At 45.9% G+C, this 19,455-nt stretch overlaps 1 protein-coding gene across 1 annotated transcript in view; it reads right to left on the reverse strand.

The window, feature by feature from the left end:
• The window catches only part of MYH9 (myosin heavy chain 9), a 1,134,272-nt gene that overhangs the window by 381,775 nt on the left and 733,042 nt on the right, over positions 1-19,455 (reverse strand). Inside the window, exon 27 of the mRNA XM_044075327.1 lies at positions 13,408-13,579. Within this exon, the coding sequence (XP_043931262.1) occupies positions 13,408-13,579 (172 nt within the window). The remainder of the gene's footprint in view (positions 1-13,407; positions 13,580-19,455) is intronic.

The following is a 19,455-nucleotide window of genomic DNA, read 5'->3' on the forward strand; positions in this document are numbered from 1 at the left end:
CTGAGAGAAATGCGACATCAGCAGACGTCGGACCCAGACTTTAGAATCCGGCCGACCGAGGGCTGCCTGAGGCAGGACAACCCATATGTTATGACTGCAGTTGCATTCTTGAAGGACATCCGTATCAGACGACATTTTGTAATTAAAACGCCTACTGAAGTAATGAAAAGCAAAATCATACCTTTGTTTAATAGTACGTTGAATGAATCTAGCACAAAACAGACAACTAGCTACATCGTGGTCAGGGCCTAAGCAAGGAATACAGTAAGAATGAAAATCCTTATGAGGCATTTGCTTCCCACATGAAATACAATGGTTAACTTTTTTTGACATCGGACTGGAGCAAGAAAAAAGTTTTCCCAACGGGGTACTTAGCTTTGAGTAGGAGAAGAAAATCTTCGGACTGAAGTTAGATTAGAAAAAATTGGCAGGAGTCAGCCAACCGGCACTTGCGAACTGCTATCACCGCACGGCAAGAAAGACTGGAGAACATGGCATCAGCTGTCAGCTTTGTACTCCTGGCGCTCTGACGTCAAGGAGCATGGCTGAACAGCCGACGCCGGACCCAGACTTTGGGATTCTGGCCGACCGAGGACTGCCTGCTGGCAGGGGAGAACCCTACAGTCATGACTGCAACAGTGAAACACAATGAACATCCTGTATTCCCTGAAGCCTCAGGTGGGCCGCTACAACTGCCATGACCTTGGTGAACACCCTGGGGGCTGTGGTGAGGCAGAATGGTGGACCCTGAACTGGTAATGACTGGCCCCCAACCGAAAGCGGAGAAACCTCCTGGATGACCTGTCCATGAGAATGTGGTAGTACGCATCCTTCAGGTCTATGGAGCACATCCAGTCGTTCTCCTGCAGTAGGGGGGGGAGAATGGATTGAAGAGTGACCATCCAGAATTTCTCCTTGGAAATGAAGAGGTTCATTGTAGAAAGGCCGAGAATTTGTCTCAAGTCCCCCGTCTTTTTTGGCACCAAAAAGAACCTGGAGTAATTGCCTAACCCGGACTGGTCTGGGGGGACGTGTTGGATGGCTCTTTTTTTCTAGCAGCTTCTTTATTTCTAAAGCTGCAGCCTCCCTCTGACCGGGTGGAACATCAGGGAGGCGCCTCGATTGAGGACGATGATTTATGAAGGGAAGAGAGTAGCTTCTGAATATTACTCGAAGCACCCAGCGATCTGTTGTGATGGACTCCCATTGTTCCAGGTGCTTCGAAAAACACCCCCCCCCCCGACTGCCTCCAGAGAGGAGCAGTTGGGCAAACCCCTCAGGGCTACTGCATGGGTCGATCGGAAAAGGGTTCCCGCGACCCAAAATTCTTCGGGCCCCCTCTGCCTCTGGGCCGGCGTCCACCTTGTCCCCCTCTGCCTCTGATGGACGGAGGGTCCGGAGACTAACGGGACTGTGAGACTTCCGGAACCACATCTTTTGTCCTCTCCGGTTCCTGGAAAAGGACCTTTGAGGAGCCAAGCAGCAGATTCCGACGGCAGACGGCGTCTTCCCATCTTTCTCTCTCTGGACCAATGTATCGCAGACATCTTGCCAAACAGGGTAGAAACTAAGGGAGCATTCGCAAAGGACGCCTTGAAGGGTTCCGCAAAGTTGGAGCCAGGCATAATGCCGTAAGGCAATGCCTGATCCGATGGCTCTAGCGGCCCCCTCTGTGGCATGGGAGAGTAGCCGCATAGACGCTTTAGATTCAAATTTCAGAGTGGCCATGCGAGTCGAGAAGGTCCATTTGTCCTCGGCCGACTTGGACTCAGGGAGAGACTCAGCATATTCCTTCACCAGATCCCGCTGAAGCCTAATCACATGGGCCAAGTAATTCAGTGCCCTTATGGAAAAGGTAGCTGAAGCAAACATCCACTTTCCGATACGATCCATCGTCCGGAGACTCCTTATCAGGAGGATGGACAGAGGAACTATCCTGTACCAGTTCCTTCTTGGTGGCAGCCGCCACCACCATGGCATCTACTGGGGAACCTTTACTCAATGTTGTCCTATCCGCGGGACTAAGGATCTTATCTGGTTCTCCTGGGGATTGGCTCTAGTGTCCAGCTCCTTCCACGCCCTGGTAGTAATGAGGTCTACCAGGGGGTCGGCCGGGGGGGGGGGGGGAGACAACCAAGAGGTAGACGGGCCTGCGTCAAACGCCTCCAGAAACAGACTTATCAGAGGAAGGCTTTTGGGCTGACCACCCCCCTTTTAGGCGTAGCATTTCCATAAGGTCTCCAAAGGAGACGTCTTCAGAGGGTGACCTACGGGAACCTTCCCCTTCCTCTAAATCAGTGTCTTCCATGAGGGACTCGGGGGAGTCCAAGTGCCTCCTCTTACACTTATGCTTGTGAGGGACCTCCTCAGCGGGACTGTCAGAGGAGGGCTCACCAACAAGGTCATGTTCCTCCAGTGGAACTGGCTGGGGTGTCAACGCAGGCTGTCTCTAGGGCTAGATGATGGAAGACTAGCCCATCTGCGAGGGAATGGTGGCTGGATCCATAGCACGAGCAGGGGGTCTGTAACCTCTCGAGAGAACCCTCTCCACCATGTCGAATGCCGAAGGTGAACCGCTCTCTCTGGGTTCCGTGATAAACACCCTCAGATCCGACGCGGGGATCAGCGGAGCCGAAGCGATTGGACCCGAAAGGTAAGTGTGCTCCGACCACAACGGAGCCAAAGACACCACCTCGGATCCAACACACAGCTCTCGGCCCCGAGAGCTCTGATCCAAAAAGGGATCAGACAAACTCAAGGGCATGGCCGGCGAAGTAGCAACTATCGGCACAGACTCCCTGACTCCAAGACTACACTGATCAGACTGCTCCGAAACCAGATAGTGGATCGGAGAAGGAGCTATGGGGCAAAAAAACGGGGCTGAGCTCCACCCCCCGGGAAGGGGGGGCAGGAGCACTCCCATCTGTATCTGGGCTCGGAGAAAGCAATGCATCATCTGGTCCATGTCAGCATCTGAGAGGCTTTGTGTCAACCTAGAAGAGGCCCCCGAAGCTGGCCGTGAAAGCAGCCGAGACTACCTCAAAGATGGCCGGGGCTCCTCCTCTGGCTCTGGCGAGAAACGTGGAGAACTGAGCTGAGAGGGGGAGGACCCAGGAATCTTCAGGGGAGAAGAGAGCTGTTTAGCCGGCGGGGCCGAGGGGGCTGAGTCAACCCGCCGCATGTGGCTCCTATGTTTCTCTCTATCCCTCTCTCCTCTCTTGGAGTCCTCCTCTCCCTGGGAAATGGTGGGAGGTCGAGTCCCAAGCCAGGGGAGATAGCACAGCTGGCTGAACAGCTGCGGCTGGAGCCACTGAGGGAGAGGAGGGAAGAAGCAGAATCCGCGGGTATAAGACCCACCAAGATCAGCTTGTTCCTCCTATCTCTCAGAACCCGGGGGTTAAAGGCTGCGCAAATATGGCAGCCCGATGATAAATGCGCTACCCCCAGGCAAAGAACGCACTGAGTGTGGCCATCGGCTGGAGAGAGCTTATAGCCACACAGAGCACTTGAAGAAAATGTCCTTAGGGCCTTCAGCCATACCAAACCACAACCACACACACACTTACACACAAGAATAAGGGGAAGGGGAAATGTACTAAAACTAAGCTAAGCTAATGGATTTAAACACACACACCTCTCAAAATTTTGCAAAAGGTCAAGAATTACCCAATACTCACTACCTAACCGCCAGGAGCTCATAACTCTTGCTTGTTAAAGCCGCGGCAAACTAGATCTGAGGACTGGAAGGAGGTAGCAGGGTATTATGGGTAAGGGGAGGAGCTTGGAGCTCTGATCTTTAGCTTGAAAAGCTGCCAGCTCGAATCCAGGTCGGATACGATACCCACAGGTTGCTGATCAAATGAAGTTAACTACTTCAGATTTCTCCATTTCTCTGGGTCAGGAGTGTTGGGATCTGAGGCAGGTGCCATGGTGGCAGAGGTGACAGGCTGCGCAGCAGTGGGTACCAATGCTGGCGTGGTCAGTCTCGGGCAATCAGGACTGCCCTCGATTTTTCTTCCCTTCATTTTAGCAGTACCTTTGAAATGAGTGGTAGAGGGGGGAAATACATAGACTGAGAGGTTCACCCATTGGAAGGATAGAGCATCCACTTTCCAGGCCTTGCTGTGAGGTTCCCTGGTGTAGAATTTGCTGAGCTGATTATTGGAGTGGGAGGCAAAGAGGTCCACCTTCATGGTGCCCCATGTCTGGGTTACAAAGGTGAAAGTTCTGTGGTCTAGCTGCCACTCGTGTGGGTCTAGCAGGTTTCTGCTTTAGTTGTCTGCCAGAGACTTTAGGGAGCCTGGCAAGAATTGTGATAGCAGGTGTAGTTGCATGGCTGAGGCAGTGTGTCAAAGGGTCATGGCGAGCCTGCAGAGGATAAGAGCAAGTCCCTCCCTGCTTGTTGATATAATACATCACTGTGGTATGGTCTGTTTTGATCAGTAGAGGCCCCGGGGAGAGTAGGGGTCTGAAAGCTGTCAGGGTGTGCTGAACAGCTAGCATCTTTTTGGTTGACGTGCAGATGTATTAGATTTGAGCTCCAATGGTGCTGAATGCACCTGCCGCCTAGGTGTGCACCCCAGGCATAGTCTAATGCATCAGTGGTGAGGGTCTGAGCAACGTGAGGTTGTCCCTTGTTGTGGTTGCATGCTGCTGCCCACCAAAGAAAATCTTTCCTTAGACAAGGTATCATTGGTATGAATTTTTCCAGGTCTCGAGTGTGGTCACACCAAAGGCTTTTTAGGTACCACTGAAACTTCCTCACATGCAGTCTGGCATATGGAAAGAGTAGAATGCAAGAATCCATGAACACTACAGCTTGCAGTACTTCCCTTGCGGATAACTGGGTTCTGGTGGCTAGCTGAAAGTAGCCTGTCAGGTAGGTTTGTTTTTGTGGAGTAAGGAATGCCATCTGGGATGCTGTGTCCAGGCTTACTCCCAGGAATACAATTTGTGTGGGGACTACTACTGATTTATTTTCATTGATAGTATACCCCAAGGAGGTCAGAAGGTCCTTTACAAGAGTCAGGTGCTGAAGCAGCTTTGTTTGCCTGAATCAGGCAGTCGTCTAAGTATTGGGTAAATTTGAATATTTGTCTTCAAAAGGCAATGGCGGGAGCCAGACATTTGTGAAAACTCTGGGAGCAGTGGATAAGCCAAAGGGAAGCGCAGAGAACTGAAAGTGCATAGATCCTGCCCTGAAACATAGGTATTTCCTGCATGACTCCCTGACTGGGATGTGTAGGTAGGCCTCTTTTAGGTCTGGGGTAGCTAACCAAGCATCCTTGGAAAGCACTGGTAAAAGCTGCTGGAGGGTGAGCATTTTGGATTTTGGTATCACCAGAAAGGTGTTTAGAATGGATAGATTGAGGATGGGGTGCCATGTGCCCGCTTTTCTGGGTACCAGGAAGAGTCTGGAGTAGAAACCTTGGCCTTTCTGTTCTGCAGGAACATGCTGTATTGCCCTCATGGAGAGCAGGGAAAAGACTTGTTTTTTTGGCCTCTGCCCACTGGTTTGGAGGAAGATCTAGGAACCCTTTTGGGGTTGGCAGAGTATGGAAATAAAATTTGTATCCCTGGGACAAGTGTGGAAATAAAATTTGTATCCCTGGGACACTATGTTGAGGACCCATCGGTCAATGGTAATGGTGGCCCAGTTGCTTGCATGGACAGTTTTCTTCCTAGTGGCACAAGCAGGTGGGCAGAGGTAGGGGGTGGAAGTGTAAAGTCATTGTAAGTTCTTACCATAAGCGGGTGGCTTTGCACTCCCTGTTTTTGAAGAGGAGGAACTCCATTGCTTAGATCTCTGCATTCCCTGGGGCTGTCGTCTAAGGGGGGGTCTGCTTTCCCTGGGGCTGTCGTCTGGGGGGGGGGGGGGTCTGCTTCCCCTGGGTCTGGGCTGAGCTGGCCTGCAGGGGGCAGGAAAGGACCAGTGCTTGGAGGGGCATTGCCTACTAAACCTTGGTGGCTGGACCTGTTAGACATCTGTCTGCATAGATTTAGCTTCTTCCATCTTATGACCTCTTCTGCTTTGGTGTCAAGTTATCTGCTCAAGGGTGCGTCCAATAATTTGGATTTGACATGGTCTGGCAAGTCTGTTCCTTAAGCCAAGCATGCCTTCTAAGGAACGGACCAGTGACTGCTGCCCTGCAATATGCTTCAAGAGCGTCAAAACCACACTAAGGTGTGCTTAGTTACTTGACTTGCAGAATGCATAAACTCTTGTAATTCTTTGTTTTCTGTACAAGCAGGAAAAGAAGATTTTTTTGTTTGAGGAGTTCCATGGCATGTTGCCGATATTTCAGCTTGTGGAACTGACAGTTTAATGCTCTAAGAGTAGCAGAGTTGTATACTTTTTTACCCCATCTGTCTAATGCTCAGGAATCCCTATCTGAGGGTGTGGGGTTCTTTGCTGAAGTTGCTTTGATTCCTTTATGTCCTTGAGAAATTACCTCTGGGTCAGCAACAGGATTTTTGAAAAGAAATGTGAGAATCAGGGACTCTAATACCAGTCAGGTTTCCTGGGAGCATGAAGAAGGGTGTCAGGAGTCAGACTGGAATTCATAAAATCATCATACACAACATCCAGGATAGGAGGAATGGGCCAAGGTCTTTGCTGTGGTAGATCTAAAAATTCCCAGAGTCTCTTTCTGACTGAGGGTAGTCCTGACATTCCCATTGGAAATGCTCCGTTAAAGTAAGTAGGGTTTCCCCAAATGAGAAACCCTCGGGTGGAGACGCAGAAGGAATGGATTCCTCTGCATCAGAATCCTCAAATGCATAGAGGGGTTGCACATCTTCATATTCAGATTCAGATGCATCAGTCTTCAGACTCCAGTTCAGATATAACTACTGGGGACAAGTCTTTCTCTTGGAGGGGGTAAGCCTGGCTTCCCACAAGAAGCATAAGGTCTTCTGCCATTTTAAGCATTTGAGACTGAGGCAAGGAAGCAGGTGCCCGAGCTTGGGTAGTCTTTTTTGGGTGTGGTTCATATCCTGGGCCTTATAAACTCAGTAGTTTTAGAAAGACCTGAAGACATGAAAAAAGTTGCCTGTCTGTGTAGAGTATCGGTAATGCGAAGTACTTCCTCAGAAGTCTGTACCTGCTCAGTGGCTCCGGATCCATCCAAGGTAGAGACATCCACAGGATCCTTAGTCGAAGAGTCTGGCGGCATACCTGACTCCAAAAGGGTCTCTGTAGCGGCCTGTGAATCCACAGAAGGGGGCATCAGGGGCTGTGAAAGCACCGCACTGAGGACCAGAAACTGACTAGCGGAAACGTCGGCAGTTTTGGACCTGTGCGGTCTTTATCCTTACGTTTTTTAGGAAGATCAGTAGTCAGATGGCTTACTGAAGCCATATCGGAATTCGAGGACTGAGCGCGAAAATATCTAGCTACAATAAGGGCCCGAAGACGGATAGTTCTGGTGTTGAACAAAGCACAAAAGTGACAGCAGGGGATGTTGTGGTCTGGGCCTAAACAGGTGACGCAGTAAGAATGGAAGTCTTGGTGTGGTATTTGCTTTCCACAGGCGAGACAATTGTTAACTTTTTCTGACATCAGTTAGAGCAAGAAAAAAGGATCCCCAACAGGGTACTTGGCTTTAGAAGAAATCAACTCCAATTCGGAAACGAAAATTCAGGTAGCAACCGACCGGCACTTGTGCAAACTGCTTCTGCTTCGGGCTCCTCTGCAATAAAGACCGATGTAATGGTAAATGCTGCCTAATTTTATATACCACTGACAACCTCATGTCAGTCATGGAGCGACAGCAACAGATGCAGAAATATTAAGCCTCTGGTATTTGGGCCGACTGAGGGCTACTCCTGGCAGGATAACCCAAATGTGATGACTGCAGCAGTGAAACATGAACATCTTCCCCTCCTAGGAGATGCTGAAAGTGTCTACTCTCCAGGCTAGAAGGAAGTAGGTCTGAGCAAGTGGTCTGCAGCTGCTTGTTCTGGGGGAGGCGAACAGGTCTATTTGAGGAGTGCCCCACCGGTGGTCTACATTTAGGAAGACAGTCCTGTCCAGCATCCATTCGTGTTGTGGAAGGGATATCCTGCTTAGGAGATCTGCTTGCTTGTTTTCCTGCGAGGTGATGAGGGTTGCCTGCAGGGACAAGTTGTGGAGAGGCGCTAAGTTCCATATCAGCAGGATTAGTCTGCTATGCCTTTGTCCTTCCCTGTTTGTTGAGGTACCACATTACAGTGGTACTGTGTTACTATTTGAAGAACCCCTGGTAGAAGCAAGGGGTAATGTTTTTAGAGCTAAGAAGATTGCTGTCACTTCTGACATTGATGTGTATGGCCTTCAAGCAAGGGTACCAGTTTGCTTGAACCCTGTAAGATGCCACTGTTAAACGCCAACCTAAATCTGAGGCATCTGTATGCATTACTTGGGTTGGGAGGGGGGGTTGAAGTGGAAGTCCCGGGCTTAACTGGACTTGGATCCAGCAGCTGATTTCTTCATTTAGACAAGGAAGGAGGGGAATTACTTGTTCCAAGTGATTCAGGTGCTGGGACCAAATGTTTGAGTTACCACTGTAGCTTGTGCATATGCATTCTGGCCAGTGGTAGCATAGGGATGGTTGCTGCCATTAAGCCCAGGAGTCTAAGGAATTGCCTTGCAGTTACTGACTGACTGTGTAGTGTGTCTTCCTTGAAGTGGGAGGTCAGGGGTAGTACCTTGTCCTGTGGGAGAAAGGCCCTTTAATCGGTCAGTTCGGATTCTGCAACCCAGAATAATCTTGTCCTCGTCTGGATTCAAGGAGGACTTTTGAAGGTTGAGGGTGAACCCTAGATTCTGCAGAACAGACCAAGTGCAGATGATTTGAGATGGTATCTTTTGACTGCCAGTATTAAGATGTCGTCCAGATAGGGAATTCCCAGAGTTCTGCAGAAGGCAATGGGCGGGGCCAGGCATTTTGTGAAGACGGGGGGGGGGGGGGCAGTGTACAAAAAAAGGGCAAAGTAGTAAATTGGAAATTAGAGGAGGGCACAGAGAAACGCAAAAATCTTCTGTAGGAAGTCCTGATGGGTATGTGCAAGTAGGCCTATTTCAGGTCCAAGGTGCACATGAAAGCCTTGGCTGGTATGAGAGGTAGCTGGGTGGGAAGTGACAGCATTTTGACGGTGGGCACCTGAAGGTAAAGATTTAGGAAGGAGAGATCTAAGATGGGTCTCCAACAACATTCTTTCTTGGGAACCAGGAAAAGAAAGGAGTAGAAACCTTTTCCTTCCTGTCCTGAGGGGACAGGTTCTATGGTACCCAGCTTCAGCAGGTCTGTCAGAATCTGTGGAAGGAGATGTAGCTTTGTTTTTTTTTGGGGGGGGGGGTATGGATGCCTACCCTGGGTGTTTTTTTTCTTTCCAGGAGAGGAAACATCCTTTTCGTATTATGGATAGTACCCATCGGTCCGTGGTTATGGTTTGCAAGAAGGGGAGGCAGTGGAGAAGGTGTGCTGAGAATGGTAGGTGGGCATGGCAGTCACACATTGTTGGGGCCTCCTCTGTCCTGAAAGGGTTGTCTGGGCTGAGGATGTGGGGCAGCAGGTCTGGACATGGTGGGTCTTCTTGCACCTCTTCTAGATCTGGAAGAGGAAGTAGCTGAGTAGGGTTTCGCCTAACAAAGGTGGCTTTAGCTGTGTAGTTTCTGTAGTACTTGGGAATGGGAGAGGACAGTAAATGTTTTATGTCTTGCAATTCTTTACTTTTTTTATTGCAGATTCTTGGAGATCCGCAGATTGTTTTTCAAAAAGGAAATTGTGATCCAGGGGGGCATCCAGGATCTGACTTGGCCTTCTGGGAGATTCTAAAGTCTCAGCCAGGATTATCTCCGGAGAACAGATGCTACAGAGAGAGCAGATGCTTCTGCAGCATCATAGCTTCATCTAATGGAGTGTCTGGCTACTTGTGTAGCCAGAGAAAGCTTGGAGGAGATGTCAGCCTTAACAGGGCTGTCAGAGATGGAAGCCAGCTTAGGGGAGGCTTGAGAGACCAAGTCCAGAATATATTCTGTCATGTGCATCTGATAGTTAATGGCTCTGAAAGCCAATGGAGGTGGTGTATACCTTCTTACCAATCCTATCCATAGATTTGCTACCCATCAGTGGTAATAAGTGAGGCGGATGGAAGGAGTCTGGATTGCTTATCCGGGTACGTGGCACTCACTGCTGGGTCTGCCAAGGGTGGCAGAACTAAAAATTTCTGCTCATCAGGCACATTGTAGAAGAGGTCTGGGGCCTTAGATGCAGTATTAAAGGCATCTAAGTATGCAGGCAGAACATGAGGTACAGCAGAAGGGGAGGGGGATTCAACTTGAAACTCAAAATACCTCTTTTGGGTGTCAGTCATTTGTGAGGTATCCCATTTGAAATAGTCTTTCATCTTGGTGTTGGTCTCACCAAATGTAATATCCTCAGGGGGTGAATCCCCCTCAATAGATTCCTCATCAGGAGAGTAATACTCCTGGGGAGATGCAATTTGGGAGGTGTAAGACATGGAGTCCTCAGAACAGGAAGAGGAAGTATCATGCTCTTCCTTCCTAACCTGATATGTCAAGGGGGAGGAAGAGGCTGAAGCAGGCCTAGGGCTGAGCAAAGGTAGAGTAGTGGGGGATGAGGCTGAAGGCCTAAGGGCCATAAAGGCCTGCATCAGAGAACTGCCAATCTGGTAGGCCTTCTGCAGTGGAAGAGACACATGCTTATACTTTTCTTTTTAGCCAGGGTGGACGTTGGAACCAACCTGGAATCAGGTGTAGTAGGAACCATATCAGAAGTCTGGATAGCGGTCAGAGGTACCACATTCTGGTTCCCCCTTGACAGTAGTCTGTCTGGGTAGGCTCCATGTAAGTGTTGGTAGACTGAGCAACGGCTTCCCCAAAGGTAGTAATTGAAGCTGATGGATCCACTTGGCACCCCTCAGCTCCTAAATCGGCAGCTGGCGGGGTGCCCGGTAACAGAGCAGCAGGTGAAGGCCTAGGAAGCTTGGGCTTCTTGCGCTTAGGTTCAGACGCGGCCTTCGAGGCGAGATCCATTCTTAAGGCTAACTGTTTAAGTGGAGGTTTAGCGCAGACTGCTCCGTAGGGTCTTCGGCACAAACGATTGACAAATAGAGGAAATGGAATGGTAGTGCTCCTGGCCTAAGCAAAAAACACACCTATCATGGGCGTCGCGCCTGCATTGGCATTTACTCTTTTTACCTGACATCGGCTATAAATTGCTACAACAAACCAAACCTAAGCAATAACAATCTGATATGAATAAATCAAAAACCCAACAGGTTACTTAGCTTTATTGAGATGTCTGATGAGAAGGAGCGAACACACGATACATCAGTCTGTGGCTGAAAAGTTCTGAGGATTGTGCGCACAGACGTCGTATTTAAGGCCCCGGGTTTATGGCCTTATGTGTGATGTTTCACACAGGTGCAACAGCCAAGCTGAAGCTTTTCTACAGGAGCCGAGGTACGAGTCGCCTGACGGCAGGAAATCCCACAACTAGAATATTGCAACATAGGAATAGGAGGACATCTATGGAATAGTTAATATAATTAAGACTGTGTATGTCAGCATATAAAAATAATGCAGTCTGTGTGCGGCATAGTAAAGACATGCATGAAGTGTGGTATAACGCACGGATGTTCCATGAGTGGAATACTGTTTGCATTGATAATGAATGACAGTAAGTGAAGTAGCTTATAAAACTGAAATATGCTAGACATGCAATGCAAAAGGAGGTAATAATTCCAGTAGTTGGGACATATGAAGACCATACAGCTGTAAGCCGGTAAGAATAAAATACGGACAAGGGAAATGTTGGGTCTGAATGATGGTGAAAAATGGTGGTATTTTTCAATAAATGAACAGTAGGATAGAAATAAAACTTGGGAGAAGTTATGTAGTGTCTGAGCAAAGAAAATGTCTGTAGATGTACAAATCAGCATTCAAGGAAAAGGTTTATCTGGTGAATTTTGTATTAAGGGGAAAATAACATGTCATACGTTTATATGACTGCAGAAAATATGAGATGGAAATTGTGGAATTGGCATTTTCTTTCATAAAGGGTTCAAGTTTAAACCCACTGAAGAGAGGGGTGTTGCAGATGAATGAAGACGAAGGGAGATTGGGGTTACTAAACCTAGTTTATTCTGCTTCTTTAAACCTGAACAGAGTATTAAAGTGGGTAAAGGAAAATACTGATAAATTAGTACTGAATGTTTAAATAAAAAAAAAGCTTTGGGAGAAGTATGTGTAAATTAAGAAATGAAAAAATAAAACATGGAAAATAAAAACTGCTGACAAAGAAGAATATGTTATGTGATGAGACTGTAAATCCATGGGAAATTACCAGAAATGATTAAAACCATGTAAGCAAGGAAAAATGGTGTAACCAAGATAGTAGCAGGTTCCCATAGCAACTGGTATGATCAGTATGTGCCATATAAAACAGAAAACTGAAAGTGTTTTCGTGGGGAGGAAGAGATGGAGGATGTCGTTTGAAATGCAACACACACACTAGAAAAAAAACTGAAGAAAAATGAGAGCATTAATGAAATAGATAGTATTATAATGTATGGATACTATAAGAATATGTGAGAAGGGTAGTTTATTTTACATGAAATGGGTTATTTGGAATGAAAGACTGAATGAAGTTTTGTTTAATGGAAAAGATTTTGGCAGCTATATTGCAAAAAATGATTATGGCTGTGGAAGGAGTGGGGATCATTTATGGAAGAACATGGAGGATGTTATAAAATTATAGTACAAAAATATAAATATGCATACATGTGCCTGTAAACATGTACATTTTATAAATAATGCTTTTATGATGCATTAAAGGACCCTACTCTAATAACTGTAGTGGAATCTTTTACATCCTGCTGAGCTACCACCAAACAAGTGGATAGGACCTCAGTTGTACTCATTTGGTATTATACATACACGAGAAATATACACCAAATACATATGCATATATATATATATATATATATATATATATATATATATATATATATATATATATATACACATATATACACACACACACACACATAATATACACACACATATATATATATATATATATTACATATTTATATTGTATACACACAGATACATACACATCCATATATACAACTACATATCTCTATACACATACATATACACAAAAAAATCTAAGTCCCAAGAAGGTGGGACCTCTATTCCGTGAAACACAGGGTTCTTTTAACTGTTTCCACATTATGCTGCTCATCAAAAACAATCCAAGGTTGTAGACATGAAAAACATTGAATATTACAGTCCTACGGCTGAGTGATTCATAAGGTATTACCAAGACTAGCAGTTGCAAATGGAGAATTTCCTCCACTTAGCATGTACATCAACAGTGGGGTGAGGGGTGGAAATACCTTGCCAGTGCTGCCTGTAGCTCCTCTTCTTTCTTAGCCAATTGTGCTTTGAGATCAGCTATCTGAGCCTGCAGTTCAGCAATTTGATCATGCAGATCTGATGAATCACCTTCCAATTTCCTACGATTCTTCTCAAGCTCCTGACGTGCTTTTTCCTCCCGACGTAGGCGATCTAGAGAGGCATTAAACTGTGTTTATTCCATGCAAATGGATAGTATGAAAAAAATCCAGTAGCAATTTGTTACACTGCTTCTAGCAAAGAATCATTACCTAGATTAAAAACAGAAAACTACTAAAAATCAGATAAACTGATGAAACTGAATGGGATTCACTTTTGTGGGCATGAAAAGGGTGGGCCAGTGGAAGCTCACTCCTTTGTGTAGAGTACCAATCAATGGGAAGCATCTTTCAGAATTTTGTCAATACTCCCCAACAGTCCCCCCCCCCCCCAAAGAAATGCTAAGATGAGAACAAATCAAAGAAATCCACCCAGTAATTCTCAAACGAGAAATGGATCATTATGCACGCAGAAGAGTGAGGTGGTTTGCCCAAGTGAACAACATAAAAATGGCTAGGCTAGGTTAAAGACACTGCTGGTTGAAGTTTCAATAAAGTAGCTTTGACCACCTGGAATCCCACCCCAGCTAGTATCAGGAATGAGCCCAGTTACTCTAGCGTCTCATAAGCATCTCTGAACACCACTGGTACAGAAATTATTGAACAGGCCAAACCTTGTTGCAATTCCTTTCAAACTTGCTTCTAAGCAGCAACTACTACATTGTACGTTACTAAGGAACGAGTACAGATTCTGTAAAAGCTATCCACTATGAGCCCATCCCCAGAATACTCTGGCAAACTACCAAATAAACCAAATATATATACCAAATAAACTAAAAGCTCTCATGAGCCCATCCCAGAATACCCTGGAAAACTACCTTTTACTTTAATTCACGTAAAGCTATGCTTTTGAAAAAAAATCTTGGTAGATGTAAACTACTAGCTTGGTCCACCACTGGCATACTGGAATAAAGCAGCGACTATGAGCCAGGTGACCCAAGTTTAATCACCAGCTCTGGCTCCTACTGGAAATGGTGTGGGAAATCGGCATCATATCCTGGAAGGGGGAGGGACAGAGTGGACCACCTAATGCTACAATTCCTCTGGTGAGGGGGGAGTAATGCAAGGCTGCCACAGGAAAAGGCATTTGGCCACCAAGCCACAGTGCTAATTGTGGTAGCACAGGAGGATGCACTGGCACAGGGATGGCATAGTGTCTCCAGACATTGGATTTGGGCTTGAGCAAGCCCTCACTGGCAAGATACCAGTGAGGGTAGAAAATGCCCTAATTGGTACTAAAATGACACCCATGTCAGACTGCTCTTGCCTCTATGATGGGGAAATAAATGAGCAGCAAGTTGATTGCTGACAAAGGTCATAAAAGCACAGCAATTATGTTTTATTATGCAAGTTTACAAGTATTACAATGCTAAGAGATAAAAATAGCAGCTTAGCAGTAAAACCTACCTCAGCTCCAACGTATGAGGTTTTACTGTGACCTCAAGAAATGCCTGAAGTTTGCATGTTCTACCTATAAATGTGTAGGATTTTGTTAGGTAATCTTGTTTTCCTTTCATTTCCAAACATGCTGGAGGACTGGCTTCACTAAACTGTCCATAGACATGTAGCTACTCTTGCCTTAGGGTCTTGTGTTATGACAAGACTCAGACTTCACTTACTCAGTTAAAATCCTGTGTTACTCATGATTCAGTGTCCAAGTTATAAAACAGTCCCTCTGAACAAAGCCTACTCACTTGTTTAGAAAAGCAGGAACTACAATCAAGACTGCAGGGATGTGAATGTAGGTCAAACATTCCATAGCAGGCAACAAAATCTTTCGATAGGATACTGACGGCAAAAACAAACTCTGCTTAAGATGTTAGCCAAAAGGCAGCATTCAACTCAGAAGTTGCTACTGAACTGAAGTGGAAAAAGTACACCTCTAAAAGCAGTCTAACTCAGCATACCATCATATGTTCAAATACAATCACCACTGCTGCAGTACACTTCCCAAAGGCTTGGGGACCATACCAGCTGAATACAAACCATCACTCTGCCCAACTTCCACAGCTTTGTATTTCCCCTACCTGGGGGGTTTCTTTGTATCCCACTTAAAGGTCAGCAGGATGTTTGGTACCAAAGGGGAGCACAGTCTCCCTTTGCCAGCAATTATGACTCAGTTGTGCCTGTATAGCCTGGTGTGGCTGAATTGCCATTCAGGCAAGATTGCTAAAGCCTCTCCCCAAAGAGGGCTGTGTGGGTTCAGAAAGCAAGATTAATAACTTTTCAGATTACAAAATATTAAGATCCTATAAGGTTAGTTGGAAGGAATCAATACTGTATCAGTGATCCATGCATTTGAACATCTGTTCTGAACATGGCCAGCGCCTTACATTGGTCACCATAATCACTACTACAATGTTTTAGTACTTTTCTAAAAATTTAAAGTGCAGCTGTATAGATGAAGTTAACTTTAGATGTTAGAGTAATCAATGCTGCAGTACTGAGTCATAGAACTTCCTGCCATGTAGAAACACTTAGCCAGCCTGACCACGTCTTTCGCTATCCTCTAGATGACTGATGTCATTAAGGGTGCAAGAGGTAGATCGGACAGCTCTATCTTTTTAGTTAGATTTGTATTGGTTCAATAGTCTTTAGGCAGAACGAGACCTGCTCAACTAGCCCTACTGACAGCCAGAACCCTGAATTAAAGGGGTATGGGAATTAAATCCAATCATAAGGTACAGAAAAGACTAAACAGGAAGGGAAAAGTGCTGCAACATCAATCTACTCAAACATCTACAGCTATGGCAAGCCATCTATACAACTATACTATGTTCATAGTCATCAGTGTTGCAGTACTGAGTCTTGGGAAGACTCCCAAAATTTCCTACTGCGGAAGTTGGAATGTTTGCCCTGAAATGACAGGTACTACAGGATGGCAGATGCAAACGCTGCTCTAGCCTTAGAAATTATATCAAGACTACAGCATTTGTACACACCTTAACCAGAGGATCCGGTGACTGCTAATATGGTCCGAGTGGGAGCACCTTTCAGAAATGCTGAGCTTGTGACTTTTTCCCTAGTAGACTAGGATATAACCCTGCTAAGTGGCTACTTACCATGCAGTGTATAACAAAAGGCAATACACCCATGTGGTGGTTTGCCAACTGGTCTTACCTCCTGCAAAGGACACTAAAAGCTGGTAAGATCTGTGTGGATATTTTGTTCTAAGAAGGTAGAATCTTCGTTTGTGTAGGTCCATAGATTGAAAAATATTCTCGCTTGTTTTAAGAGTTTGGGAAGAACACAGGAAATGAGATAGCTTGATTCAGAGAAATCCGTGATAGCACCTTGAACATGAAAACTAGGAATGTCTCTTTTTATATTAGGGTTTGGAACTCCGATACACCTTGCTGAGGATGGTAGCAGCAGCGACATGTTCCAAGTGAGCACTTTAATGGAGACTGAAGTCAAAGGTTCAAAGAGGGGCAACATTTTTCCAGCACACATTGCAGATCCCATAAGGGTGTAGCTTCTCTGTCTGGGTAGTGAGAGATGTAGCACACTCTTCAATTGCTTCATGTGGAGCTGAGCACAAAATGGAAGAGGCATGGGCAGGTAAGCAAAGACGGCAGAATCATGCACCTTAAGGCTAGCGTAGGAAAGGCCTTATTTATCATGAAGGGATAGTTATTCTAGGATCTGTTACAAAGGTTCTCAAGAGGCAATATCATTAGCCTTGCACCAGATATGGAACCTTTTCCAACTTAGCCAAATACAACTTCCTGTATTTGTTTTCTAGCCTCTTTCTAGATATACAAGACATCCTGACAAAAGTACTGCCTGAATGGATTCAGTATCCAAGTTGTTAGTCTGAGGGCCTTCTAAGTGGGATGGATGGCAGACTACCCATTCTAGGTTAGCAAGTCCATGAGCATTAGTAGAGGTAGGATTACCCCTTTTCAGGATGGAAAATACAGTGCAGCCTGAACCAACTGGGTACTATGAATCTTTTTTTGGCCTCTCTGACCTCCAACTTTCTGAAATACCCTTGGGATGAGAGGCATTAATGGACAGGCATAGAAAGTTCTGCCCATTTGAAGGAGTCCATCTTGTCCAGATCCCTTTGAGGGTTCCCAGAGCAGAAATTGCAGAGTTCTATTTTCTGAGGAAGCAGACATTTTTCTAGCACATCCCAGTTGTCAAGTCCAGGAAAAACCTCCCTTTTCAACATCCATTCACCAGGGTCTAGAAGAGTTCTGCTGAGCGAATATGCCATCAGATTGCCCTAGCATGACCCTTAGTGGCTGTGCCATGAGCCAAAGTTCCACAGCTAGCCTACATAGGGGGTAGGTATGTCTAACAGTGGTTACCCATCAAACTCTAGGATTTTTAATGCCAGAATTACCAGTATTATCTCCTTTACTGTGAAGTGCTGATCTGCTGCCTACACCACGTCCTCTGAACTGGCCTAGGACAGTTCCCCAAGTTAGGGATCTGTTAGGATATGGTACGTTTCTGGGAGTTTTAGGGGAGAGCCTAGGTTGTTTTTCACACTCCTCCCACCACATTATTCCCTTCTTTAAGCACAAAAGGATTTTTGTCTCTAGGGACTGCTGCTGTCGAGACAGTACAGTTGCGTACACTTACCATAAACGTAGATGTTAGAGTGCATTCACTGTTGCAGTCATCACACAAATTCCTTTTTAAAAACCCTGCTGCAGACCCAGAAACTATTAGTCCCAAGGGTGTTAAGGCTTCCGCTGCAAAAAACCCTACCCCTTCTGACGTTTCCTCATATGCAGTCTTGCATATGGAATTAGTAGGTTGCAGGATGCCATGAAGCCCAAAGCCTGCAGAATTTTTCTTGCAGATAACTGGGCCTTTGTTGCTAACATTTTGAAGTAGGTAGTCAGTTGTCTTTGTCTGGCGTGAGATAAGCCCATCTGGGCAGTTGTATTTAAGCTTGCACCCAGGAATATTATCTCTTGAGATGGTACTAGTTTTGATTTCTTTTTGTTGACTGTGCACCCTAGGCATGTTAGAAGTTTTATCACAAACGACAGATGCTGTAGGATGTCCTTCTCTGCTTGAATTAGACAGTCTTGAGTAAAATCCTTGTCCCCGCTCTTGCTCTGGCACTTGAATGGCCCTCATGTCCATGAGGGATGAGACTTGCTTTTGTGCCTCTGCCCACAGATTATTTGGCAGATCTGGCCAGCCGTTTGCCTTTGGCAGGGTATGGAAATGGAACTTGTAGCCTTGTGACACGATATTTAGAACCCACTTGCCCTGGGTTGTGCCAATTTTGAGAAAAAAGTGCTAACTTCCCCCTAAGGGTGCAGCCAGGAAATAAGTGCTTGGTGCAGGCAGGGGGAAGTCATTGGGACAGTTTCCTGTAAGGTTGTGATTTGTCTTCTCCACTTTTGGAGGTAGAAGCACCCCATTGCTTTGATCTGTATGAACCTTGCGCTTGGGAACTGCCTCTAGGGTGTCTGGGTCTGCCCCTTTGAGGTCTGTCTGACACAGGAAAGGACCAATTCTTTGTTAGCCAGTGTCTACTAAACCTAGGTGGCTGTACTTGTAAGAAATCTTTGACCATTTGCATAGGATTTAGCCTTGTCCTCCATTTTCTTTAACACCTCTTCTGCCTTAACACCAAACAATCATGCTGTACAGGTGCATCTAATCATTTAACTTTAACATGATCAGGCAGATTTTGTTCCTTTAACAAAGCATGCCTTCTAATTACAGAACCTGCAGGAGGCCTCTAAAGAATCAAAACCACATTGCAAAGTATGCTTTCCAACTTGTTCAGCTGCATGCAATATATCCTGCATTTCCTTGTTTTCTGCACATTCAAAATTTAACATTTTCTGTTTAAGCAATGCCATGACATGTTGCTGATATTTGAGCACATGAAACTGACAGTTTAAGGCCCTTATAGCCAAGGTAGCAAATGTGTAAACCTTTTTCTCCATCTATCCA

This window comes from Protopterus annectens, chromosome 1.part1 (assembly GCF_019279795.1).
Source record: "Protopterus annectens isolate FY-2018-M chromosome 1.part1, PAN1.0, whole genome shotgun sequence".
NCBI lineage: Eukaryota > Metazoa > Chordata > Ceratodontiformes > Protopteridae > Protopterus > Protopterus annectens.